Source organism: Triticum dicoccoides, chromosome 4A (assembly GCF_002162155.2).
Source record: "Triticum dicoccoides isolate Atlit2015 ecotype Zavitan chromosome 4A, WEW_v2.0, whole genome shotgun sequence".
NCBI lineage: Eukaryota > Viridiplantae > Streptophyta > Magnoliopsida > Poales > Poaceae > Triticum > Triticum dicoccoides.
In genome coordinates, this window is record NC_041386.1 from 42558746 (window position 1) to 42570509 (window position 11764).

Sequence of the window (11764 nt, forward strand, 5' to 3'; positions counted from 1 at the left end):
CGGGCCTAGGCTACCAAAATCGACGGGTGCGACGGCGACGACGCAACGGAGGAGCCGGAGGAGCTCAGTCCTCGTCAGAGTCGAGGTCGATCCAGACCTTGGCCTACTCGGTCTTCATGACGCGCAAGTTCGCCTCCTTGGACGCGTGCGCCTGCAATGCCGCGACGCCCTGCTCGAGGAAGATCTCCTTGATCTCAAGCTCGCGGCAGCGACGCGCGTCGGCCTCCTCATCCTCCCTTGCCGAGTGCTCCATGATGGCGTGCTCGAAGTGGTCCTCCTGCCTCGGGGTCTTCGGGGCCGATGACGCCTCGATGCGGCGGGTCCGCGTCGTCCTCGAGCTTGATGGTGAGCGGCCCGAGCTTCTCCGGCTCTTTCTTGACCGGATTGAGCCGCGAGCTCGAGGCGCCCACGGACGAGCTCCCCGCGGCAGAGGAGCCGGAGGAGGCGCGGCGGCGGGCCGTGAGCTCGCGGCGTTTGAATGCCGGCGGCGGCCGGCTCCCATAGTTGAGCCACTTCCGCGCCCTCCCGCTTGCGTGCAACGTCGGAGATGCGGCAGCGGCGGCGCTCCGCGTCATTCCCACCACTTCAGTAGCCGTTCATGGGTCGGGAAGGGTCGCTAGGGATTTTTTTTAGGCTCACCGACAGCGAGAAATTAGGGCATAGGGGGAGGAGAATCGCGACGGAGCAACGACGAAGGCGGATAGGGTTTGACCCATATCCGAGCGGTGAACCCGCATAAATAGCGATGCAGAGGGTCTTTTTCTGGGCCACGGTAAACTTTTTATGGGCCGGGCCCGGGATACGAAGTTGAAAAAAAAGGGGCTAAACCCATATACTCGTCGAAATTACTCGGATTCGGCCCTTTTACGGGTATGCTAGAGATGCTTTTAGCTTTGGAAAAAGTCCAAAATAAACCTTGAAGTCATAGACGAAAGCTAAATTAAACCCTGAACTTTGAATCCCGGAAATTGGCACTCTAGAGTTGTAATCCTGATCTATTTTGGATCCTAGACCTGTTTGGCACACTTGGAATATTACAATCCCAGCCGGGATAACCAGCTACTCTCACGGGCAAGAATTTGGGCCGGCCCACAATAACATAACAAGAATTCATGAAGCTTAAAAAATGTTTGCACGTTTCTAAAATAGTATAAAAATGTTCCAGTTTTATATTTTTGGCATTATGAAATTCATTTTGTGTTTTTAAAAATTTATTTGGAATTCTGAAATTCTATTTGCATTTTAAAAACTGTTCATGATTTCAAAAAATTCACATTTGTCAAAAAATGTTCAGCATTCCAGCAGTTTTCCACATGCTATGAAAAATGTTTCGGATTTTCAGAATTGTTTTAGAGTTTTTGAATAATGGTCCTGAAATTTCATAAATTATTTTGTAAATAATATGTTTAGAAAATGTTTCGGACTGTTGGGTGTGGACTCGACTGGGCCGGCACACCAGACACAAAGAGACTATATTTTTCTTATCACGCGCTGTAAAAATTATTTCTTTCTTTTTCTTAACGCGCGGCGTAATAATTCCAAAAGAAAAAAACATGTCATGGAGTGGAACTTGGGACATGGAAGGTTTGACCTGATTTCACTAGCCACTACACCAGACGACTATGACTGACAAAATAAGAGGCCAAAAATATTTAATCAGAAGCCAAATCATAGAACTTCGAAAACTTTTTGTAGGGGCAAACAAGTATTGAAAACGTATTTATTTCTGAAATCTTCGAACATTTTATAAAGTGCATTTTTCAAAATTTCAAATACTTTTAATAAACCAACAACTTTCAAAAAGAGAACACCTTTTGAAACATAAACATTTTTTAAACCTGAACAAAAATTTAAAGTGCAAACACTTTTTGAAGCATAAATTTTTTCTGAAACCTGAACAAAAGTTTAAAGTGCGAACACTTTTTGTACAATGTAAAAAAATGTTTGCGTGTTGTAAAAAAATGTGTCATAACCTTAACAGAATATACGTGACATGTGTTTGCAAAAAGTGTATGCAAATTTAAAAATGTTGAGCCATGTAAAAGAGTGTTCGTGTAGTTTTATAAAATGTTTATTGTCATTATGAAAATTTAAAACATGTATTTGAAAAAAATATTACCATGTATCAAAAAAAGTTTGGAAACATTTAATTTAAAAATGTCGATAATTTATTTGAAAATATCAAAAGTTTATCAAATATTTAATGTATGCATTGAAAATGTACATTGGGTACTGAGAAAAATTAGACATGTGTAAAAATGAAAAAAGAAATGAAAACATAAAAGAAAATAATAAGATAAAACAAATTAGTGCGCGTGCGAGAGCGACTGCGCTACTGGGCCGACCCAATTCAGCAAATACCGACGAAGTCCTCCCAAGATTTAAAATGGATCGGAATTAAAAAGTTTGGTATGCTGATTTCACGAATTAAGAGTTCTGGATTTGGTTTAGCTTTCTTCTATATATTCAAGGTTTGTTTTGGACTTTTTCCTTTAGCTTTCCTCTCTCCCTCTCCCCCTCCAAAAACCCAGCACGAAGAAACGAAATGTAGCTACGCGGCCAGCGGCAACAGAGGAGGACGGAGCCGGAGGCGATGGAGAGCACCGCCCGCGTCTTCCCGCCCCTTAAAGGGCCAGCCACGAACCGCCAAGCCGCCTATCGTCTCAACCTCGAGCAACGCTTCGGCGACGCTGCGACCGTCGCCGAGGGCTTCCAAGCAGACGACGCGGCCGCCGGTCAGGGAGGACCCGCAACCGGAAGAGGATGGAGGTCAGCGACGAGGAGAGCGTGACTGGCCCCGCCCGCTCGCTGGGCACGGACTCGGAGCCGGAGCAGCCGGACCCCGCCGCGGCCGCAGCGGCTATCGCGCCGTACCCGGGGGACATCGACGACGAGACCGCGGCCGACCTCGCCCGCCTGCTGGACCCGGACTCGGAGCAGCCGGACCCCGCCGCGCTCCGGGCGGGTATGGCGCCGTACCTCGGGGACATCGACCGGTACATGCGGTCCCTGGAGGTGAGGGGCTTCTCGATTCCCCTTCTCGTCCGATCCTGCGTGTGGAGGTACGAGTTCGTTCTCCATGTCGGTTTTGTTAGGGGTCGGGTTTACATGGTCTTGCGGTCGGATTAGTCGCGTCTGGTAGTTAAGGCGAGGTCGCATTGGATAGAATTTGGGGCGTGATCACGTTGTGCGCATGAGTTTCTGGAATTTGGGGGATCGTATTGTGTTGTGCATACATCTCGATATACTGCAGTGAATTATTCAGTTTTTTTATGAATGTGGGATATATAATGTAGGAGTAGTTGTTTAGTTACTTGTGGTTAAGGCAATGGTGAAATTAGTGCACTGTGGCATTGGACAATAGTGGGTTTCCATCTCTGCCGAGCAACGAATTTTTGCTACTTTATTAATAAACCAGAAGCAGGTTACACATTTATGGGATTACTACATGCCGAAGCTGGCAGTATGCACAGCAAGACACCAATGTTTGATAGCAAAGTATTGTAAAACCAAAGTATTTAGAAACTGCAGTATTTTTTTCTATAGGCACACGATACCACAGTAATAACATACTGGAGTATTTTGAAGTATTTGCAATACTGTAGACCTGTTTGGCTAGAACTTATATGTAATGTAAATTTGCAGTTAGCCATTTGTTAACAAGTCGCAAACACGCGCGTACGCAACTTGCTGACCGTTGCATACTGAACAACCAGCCGCATCCACAAACTTGAACGGACATGCACTAAACATCTATGCACTAAACTAGCTTACAATAAGATTAGGCAGCTGAACTAGTCTGAGGTACCACTGCATGCTGCCTGCAACTGGGCGGTCTTCAAACTCTGGAATGAGCTGTCACCGTCGAGAGGCACCAGTAGATGCACATCGAGAGACAAGGCACAGGATTGTGTATGGAGTTGTTTTTTCAGCGTGCTCAGTTTTAAAAAAAGAGGTCTGGAGTTCTTTTTTTAATACAGAGAAAAAACTGCGGTTTTGCAAATACTACAGTATTGAAACCACAATTTTTAGAGGTGACCAAACAGCTTACTGTAATTAAAACTGTGGTAATCTAAAAAACTGTAGTATTCATAAACTGTAGTATATTCTATGTTAGCTTCTCTTTTTGTCCTGATTTCATATCAGAAGCTGTGGGTTCTTCAGGGTGCATGGCATCTTAATTATCTGAAGATACAATTGTGACTATGGACATAATACAATATGTTTTCGCTGTTTGGGTTGATATAAATAGGCTCTTTCGGCGACTTAATTATCTACATTTTCTAGGCATCGAGGAGGCCGAGGGATGACTATATCTGGACAACACAGGAAGATATCAATCCCAAAATGAGGGCGGTCCTAGTGGACTGGCTGGTGGACGTGGCTTGTACATTCAGGCTTCCTGCTGACACACTTCACCTTGCAGTTTCATATGTCGACCGCTTCCTCACAACAAGTGTCATTAAACGGCATGAGCTGCAATTACTTGGTGTGACCGCATTGCTTGTTGCTGCGTAGGGAACTAAACCATTGCTTATCTCTTTTTTATTTATCTCTTAGCGTGACTATCTGATTAGCATGAATGGATTGTTGCAGGAAATATGAAGATGACATATTTGTGCATGAGGTCCAAAGATACAGGGGCGTTACTGGCAACACGTACACCGCGCAGCAGGTTAGCCTTGCTTCTGCTTAACTTCCCATAGTACATTTCCAGGGCTTGAATGCTGAAGAAACATTTATGGTTTTTATGCACCGAAGGTTGTGAAGATGGAGACTGACATACTGAAATCTCTTAACTTTGAGATGGGGAGTCCTACTGCAAGAACTTTTCTAAGGTATGTGCTTGAGCAGAAACTTTTACATTCGAAAGATAAAATCTCCTCAGTAGTAAAACAGTTACGATGAAAGTTCAGATATATAAGTAGTATTATGACTACTTCCGTATTGTGTTCAAATACATTCCTAAGCCTAACGTTTGGTACATGTCTGTTCTGTCAAACAAAATACTCTGAAATGAGATAAATCCTAGATCTGGCTAGTGAAAAGCTTATCAGAATTCATGTCTGTCTATGTCTAGCATAGCACATGGGCAGCATCTGAGAATAAATTTTTTTCCATGACATCTACTGAGGTACGCCGAACACAGTTTCTATGGCCAAGCCATCCCACGACCACGTTGTGTTCAGCATGTACAATAGTTACCATGTTTAATTCGCATAACATATATCTTGTCTTATGATTATTGCCACACTGGACTCAAAAGATCCTAACCCTGATGTTCAATGCATGTCTGTTGTAGGAGATACATAACTGTTTGCCGCGGACGCGATGTAAGCATCTGTTGCAGCATCTGATATTGTATTCACTTAATGTTCATTATTATAATGTCTATCCCCTCTTCAAACCTTAGCGTGCAAAAGCGGAGAAGCTGGAGTTTCTGTGTAGCTACCTTGCAGAATTGAGCTTGCTGGACTATGACTGCATACAGTTCAATCCATCAGTTGTTGCTGCTGCCTACCTTTTTTTGGCCAGGTTCACAATCAGCCCAACTGCCCATCCTTGGGTAAGAAGACATGAGTACTCCTTTGTTGAATGTACACTATGCTTTATAATTTTCTGATATTGGTTTGTGTTTATTCTGCAGAACCTGACGCTGCAAAGGAACACGAAATACAAGGTCTCTGATCTCAAGTCTTGCATCTTGATGATACACGAATTGCAGTTGAATGGAACGTATCCGGGCCTGAAAGAAGACGCCGTCAAAGTCAAGTATAATGATCGCGAGGTAAGATATGCTTTCCCCAGTTTTTTGGCTTTCGCATGCGAACTTTTTTGTTTGAATTTGTTTTTCGATCACTGTACAGCTTGAGGGTGTGTCGGCAATGGCTTCACCTAAAAATATGCCTCCGCGTTTCCTGAAGAACATCAGACGGTGAAAGGCCAAAGTACTCTTGCAACATCTTTTGCAGGCGTTGCAGAAACTACAAATAGGGTTCTTTTGTTAGTAGATAGACTACAGGCTTTGTTCAGGCATTAGGGATTTGGGGCATCATCTGTCGGCTTCCTGCTTATCCATGCCTGCCGGGCTTTAGCAGAATCAGTTCCAGTTCCAGTTGCGTTGTAGCAGTGCGGCTACCTTCATTGATATGTTGCCATGATATGCGACTGGAGCATTTTTGTACATATGATAGAATACGATGGTGCCATACTCGGTGATATTCCATATGAAGTTTCAGGGCAAATCCTATCGTGTTACAACATTTCATTACTACTGTACCGTTTTATGCAGAATATATTGCCTCTGACCAGTGCACTGATTGCTGACGAACTTATTTCCCAAAGTGAAATGGATACTGCAACTACTGCACATGTCATCAGCAAAATAGTTGATGTACTCCCTCCAATCCATATTACTTTTTTTTTCAGTGGACCAATCCCTATTACTTGTTGCTTTAGTACAACTTCAGTAAGGAGTGAGGCATTTTGGAGGCCAAGCTCCATGGAGCCCTTTATTTTCGAAAAATTCAAAATTCATTTTTTTGGGGGTTCAAAAAAATCTGAAAAAAATGCAAGTATACAAAGATGAAATGTAGTATGTGTGTAAAAATTCAGGATGAAATACCTTGAAATGTGACCTGTGCAAAAAAAAAGTTCATTGACTTTGAGGATGAATAGTATCATGTGATCAAAAGCCTCATATTTGTCCTTTTTGCACATCCCTCATTTCAACGTATTTTGTGCTAAAAATTTCACACGTGTACATTGTGTCTTCATCTATATGTGTATTTTTCATGATTTTTTGAAATCTAGACATGAATTTTGATGAAATTTGAAAAATGCTGTTAGAGGCCTCCATGGAGCTCGGCCTCCAAAAGGCGTTTTTGTCCAGTAAGCATTTATTGCTGACAAACTTATTTCCCAAAGTGAGATGGAATGCGTAAATTGATTGATTAACAACACACCTAACAGCAACATATCAAAGCTGATGTACAGCAACATATCAACGTTGTAACCTGCGCGTCCTCGGACGTTTGTAACTGAACTTCTTACTTTTCAATGCAAAAGAAACGAAAAAAAGGAAAGAAAAACGATTGGGATCTCAAAGAACAGCAATTGCTCACAACTGATCCAGCTAACAAAATGTCAGTTCTCAATAGTAATGTTGTAATCTGTTTGTACAATTTCTACACCAGTCAACTTGATGCCAGAATGCTAAACAAAATTACACCAATATCACATCCAATGCCTTGTACAGATTAATGACCCCAATCTAATGCAAGCATACATAAGGGGGGTAAAGAAGAAAAGGAAAGAAAATTACATATTTGGTTTGAAGACCTTATTCAGGATTAAATAAAGATATGTGTTGTGCAAGGAATATTATAGGATGATCTCATCTTGCACACTGGCATTGAGAGTTTTATTTGGGAGCACGATACTGTTAGTTACAACTACTTCATCTTCAACATCAACGGCTTCACCTGCATTTAGCTAGCACGTCAAATCGAGCATAGGAACTATCCCTACGTAAAGCATATTATCACAAGATTTTTATGGGAAGGTAACAAGGTATCATCTAGGAACGGTCTTACCAAGAATGGTGATACCAAGTTTGGCATTGTGGTCACCTTCACCCTGTATTCAGAAAGTAATTTTGTTACGTGATGCACCCAGAAAAGACTGGATTAGCAGTATACGTAATTGTAACTTCGTCTCAAAGACAGATACAGCGAGACGTACTGTCACACCAAAAGTAACTTTTTTCAGCAAAGTCATAGTAATTTTGCACACGGAACCACAAAATGTTATGTTTAAAACAGTACAGTAGATATGTTCAGTGCAGAGAAGCATAAACATTAAAATCTACGTACTTCTCAAATTGGACTAGAACAGAAATATCAGAATATGAAAGGTTCCAAGCTTTCTATGATGAAAGAGGTGAAAATGAGTAATTGTTAATAGGATAGGTAAGCAATTATAGAAAATCTTGCCTGTACACGTGACCATTTCCCTACTGTTGACTTCCACCCTACTATTGAATGTATGACAACTGCATTCTCCTGCAACCAAATGAATTATCTGAGACGCAGGTACCTAAATGTGGGTTATCATTTGGTAAAGAGAGGAAGACTAACCATAATTTCAACATCATCCAGAATGATGCAACTGATAAGCCTGGCACCAGCTCCAATGCGTGCATTTGCTGATATCGAAACATTAGGACCAATCTGTATATGGATAGCGTATAAAAAGATAAAACCATCACTAACTATTGACATGTTATAAATATAATTTCAAGGATATCACACACCATGGTATATCACAATCTACTAAATTTATGTTGAAGAACCAGATGTTACCTTTGCAGTTAGATGCACCTTTGCAGATGGATGGATGTATACGTCACCTACGATAGTGGCACCCTTTTTGCCATCTCCAGATGCTAAAAGATGAGGAGAGGTATGGCGGAACTGGGAGAGATATAGGCCAGAGCATCTCAAAGACATCCTATGCATAGATGCAACACTGGTCAATCAACAACTTCAAGATTAGAAAGAGCACCGTCAAGAACTATATTTACCCTGGGGTCTTGATCTGTTCCCAAAAATCAAGTGTCTGGTATGTGTAAAGTTCCTTCTTTCCTGCTAGAGGAGATAAGATATCTTGATCTAACCTAACATAATCTGCCGGAATTGCCCTGTTGACAATTAACACAAGATGTTCAGTATCCTATAAATAATTTGGGATCACCTTAATGGAAGCTCTATCGTTTCTCTACAGATTTCTTGGAAAAACTAAAAAGAAGACAAAATAGCCGAATTGCTAGATACAGGACCTTAATCGGGCCAACAACGATAGAAGAAAATATGCTTTCTACAAAGCAGCAAGGACAGTATGATGGCCAATTAGTCCTCCTACCCATTTCTTTTCTTATTCTAAATTGATATGATGGCCATGTAAGGCATATTCTATGATTTTATATTTCCATGCACAATCCCCCTGGAACCTAAAGAAACGATCATGAGTTCATGACGCCTTCAAGCAAACAAAGGGTCATTCCAGAAGACAACTTCAGAAAACATGGCAAACATTTGTTTTATTGCGATGAGAAGATGTGGTAGCAATCCATGTGCACTGAACTTAGCTATCTTCAAAATATAAGGGGGAAATCATCGGAGGTACAGCAAGACAAGGATAGCAGTTTATCAGTATCATGGAAGTGAATTCTTTTTTCAAGGATACATGAAACTGAATTCTTGTTTGTGGACAATTAATCCATCTAACGAGACATTGATTTGCTAAAAGATCAGTGGTAAAATTAGTTGTGTTTGTAAAAATATGTTCCAAGACATTTGTATTTCAAGTTAGAACATAGACATCTTGCAGTTCACGTTCAACTTCCTGGTGATGCATTAATTTGGTAGTACGACATCATATTCTTTAAAATAGCACCGACGATTGCCATGATTAAAAAATAATCAAATACACATTAACTAAGAAATAACCCAAATAAATATGCAGGAAAATGAACACACATACTTCGTTGCTGATTGAAGAGCTTCAAAGCTGGATACACGGCGCAAATTAGCTGAAATTTTAGCATTGAGAGTGATTAAAGTTTGTGCTGTAAACAGGAAGTACCAATAGGAGGACCAAAACAAGACTAATGAAGAAAATATTAACCGACTAGAACTAATATACTTTCTCAAATTTGTATGTCACCAAGCTGTCAGAATTTTAGCTCAACTGGAACAGCCAAACCTCTTTGACTAATGGTTTGAATGGCGATGCTAGCAAAAACAAAACATGCCTCACGGGAGCATGGCCAAAACGAAATGAGGCAAAAATTAGTAGCGAGGTGAAGGAATGGGCAAACAAACCATGGACAATATGTGTAAACCATAGCAATTTAAAAGGCAAAAAAATGTACTATAACTGAGCATAATACCTCTGTCTTTCTTCTGTTTTAGGACATCCTCGATAGCAAGTAATATCTTGGGTGTAAATATATAGACTCCACAATTTATGAGATCACTCACCTACACATGTATAAAATGCATTAGCGCTAAGCTAACTACTCCCTAAAAACGATTGGTTGTTCCAAAATAATTTGAAAACCAAATAAGACATGCACAATTCTCCAAATGGAAAATAGAACAGCAAACCAAACAACAAATAATCAGCACTGTATACTCACAAAAGTCTCTGGTTTTTCTGTATAGTGTAACAGTTCATTTGTTTCAGGGTCAGCTACTAACTCGCCAAATTGGTTGGCTGACTCCGCAGATACCTGAGAAAGATTTTCGGGGTAATGTTATGACTTATGCATGAGAATACTATATGAACTCTGCTTACGGCTAATATGGAAGTTACTAGTATGGCATTCTCACACCTTATTGACTAGCAAAGTGCCCATGCCTCCATACTTTTTATGGGCCTCTGCAATGAAGAGATGGTGATACTTTTAGTGATGAGTGTTCAACAGAAAATTAACAAAGCAAACACTGTTAATAATACACAATGAGCAATCCCAACTTCAGCTACTTGGCAACCTACCGAGCATGTCTGGCAAGGGGAAACTAGAACAGACGTCACAGTTCAGCAAAACAATGTGTGCCTGCAAAAAAAAACATAAGGGTATTTAGAGGGCAAAAGTTCCCTTATTCTGACCCAGAACAGCGAAGTAGATACCAGTAAAACCCAACCAGTTGCATATCTCTCAGAGAATTTACTAAGGAATTTTGTAGGATTTTAAATCCATGGGAATTTTTCCGTTAGAGATTTAGAGTCCATCTGATTCAAAGGAATGGACCCTCCAAATTCTATGGATTGGTTTTCTACTAGGGGATATTACTATTCCATAGAATTCCTAGCAAGAGGTTAGACCTCCTTGAAATTTTGTGTCTATGAGACAACTATGGCATTGGCATCCATTCGGTCCCTATGCAAAACACCGGTGTTTTTCCTGTGGCGCAACCAAATAACTTCTATAACCGATTTCTGTGTTTTTATATTCAATGTAGGATTCCAAATGTCAAAACATCTTATTACTAAGTTCTACCTATTCTTGTGTTTTCAAATCCTGCAAACCACAGCGGCGCTAAACTCAACTACTCAAACATCCCAGGTCGAAGGAACACACTAGAATCCACCCTAACAAATAGCGGCAAATGCCAAACAACTAATTCAGTTCCACATTTTTTTAAATGAAGATGATATTTGGTCAAGAGCAGACCGGAGTGTCCTCCATGATGTAGTCCCTGAAGCTGTAGAGCCCTCCGGCTGACCCGCGTGGCTTATCCTCCCTCAGGTACCTAGAATTAAACAGCACTCAGTCAGTGGCAGTTCACCGCAGTCTGAATCCGACGCGCCTAAACTGACAGGAAGTGAAGTGGAGGCGTCGGGGAGGACACGAAGCGAACCTGACAGGGATCCTGAGCTCGTTGGAGATGGAGGAAACGTAGAGCGCGAACTCCCGCTCCTCGTAGAACCCGATGAGGTATATCTGCGCCAGGTTGGGGATCTGCAGCGGTGGGATCGAAAAGGCCTCAATTCTGACACGAGCCACCAAGCAAATGCGGAAGGCGGAGAGGAGAGGGAGGGGGCGTGGGTCATACGCGGCGGCAGGCGGAGATGTGGTGGTGCACCATGGGCTGGCCGGCGAGCGGGAAGAGCGGCTTGGGCACGTTGAGCGACAGCGGCCGGAACCGCGTCCCTGCACACCCAACCAACCACCGGACAATCAGAGACGAAGCCACGC

At 42.0% G+C, this 11764-nt stretch overlaps 2 protein-coding genes across 2 annotated transcripts in view; one reads left to right on the forward strand and one right to left on the reverse strand.

The window, feature by feature from the left end:
• The first annotated feature begins 300 nt into the window (after window positions 1-300).
• Window positions 301-6233, forward strand: LOC119283395 (G2/mitotic-specific cyclin C13-1-like). Its single transcript, XM_037562958.1, has 9 exons — window positions 301-459; window positions 2532-3062; window positions 4288-4514; window positions 4597-4675; window positions 4762-4838; window positions 5303-5333; window positions 5414-5566; window positions 5648-5788; window positions 5868-6233. The coding sequence occupies exons 1-9, from the start codon at window positions 301-303 to the stop codon at window positions 5937-5939; spliced, it is 1470 nt and encodes a 489-aa protein (XP_037418855.1). The 3' UTR covers window positions 5940-6233.
• Window positions 6234-7127: 894 nt separating this feature from the next.
• LOC119284870 (mannose-1-phosphate guanyltransferase alpha-like) overlaps window positions 7128-11764 on the reverse strand; it is a 5288-nt gene continuing 651 nt past the window's right edge. Inside the window, exons 2-15 of the mRNA XM_037564036.1 lie at window positions 11622-11722; window positions 11427-11527; window positions 11240-11318; window positions 10561-10621; window positions 10397-10443; window positions 10202-10294; window positions 9953-10043; window positions 9544-9592; window positions 8585-8701; window positions 8364-8511; window positions 8139-8231; window positions 7995-8063; window positions 7596-7638; window positions 7128-7484 (exon numbers count right to left, since the gene is read on the reverse strand). Coding sequence (XP_037419933.1) covers window positions 7384-7484; window positions 7596-7638; window positions 7995-8063; window positions 8139-8231; window positions 8364-8511; window positions 8585-8701; window positions 9544-9592; window positions 9953-10043; window positions 10202-10294; window positions 10397-10443; window positions 10561-10621; window positions 11240-11318; window positions 11427-11527; window positions 11622-11722 — 1193 coding nt within the window. The 3' untranslated portion in view covers window positions 7128-7383. The remainder of the gene's footprint in view (window positions 7485-7595; window positions 7639-7994; window positions 8064-8138; window positions 8232-8363; window positions 8512-8584; window positions 8702-9543; window positions 9593-9952; window positions 10044-10201; window positions 10295-10396; window positions 10444-10560; window positions 10622-11239; window positions 11319-11426; window positions 11528-11621; window positions 11723-11764) is intronic.

Bases quoted from the DNA above. Each gene is read 5' to 3' on its own strand.
- LOC119283395 (XM_037562958.1), top strand. From the start codon at position 301: ATGACGCCTCGATGCGGCGGGTCCGCGTCGTCCTCGAGCTTGATGGTG. The intron at 4,676-4,761 runs GTTAGCCTTGCT...TATGCACCGAAG, and splicing joins ACACGTACACCGCGCAGCAG to GTTGTGAAGATGGAGACTGA. The intron at 4,839-5,302 runs GTATGTGCTTGA...TGTCTGTTGTAG, and splicing joins ACTGCAAGAACTTTTCTAAG to GAGATACATAACTGTTTGCC.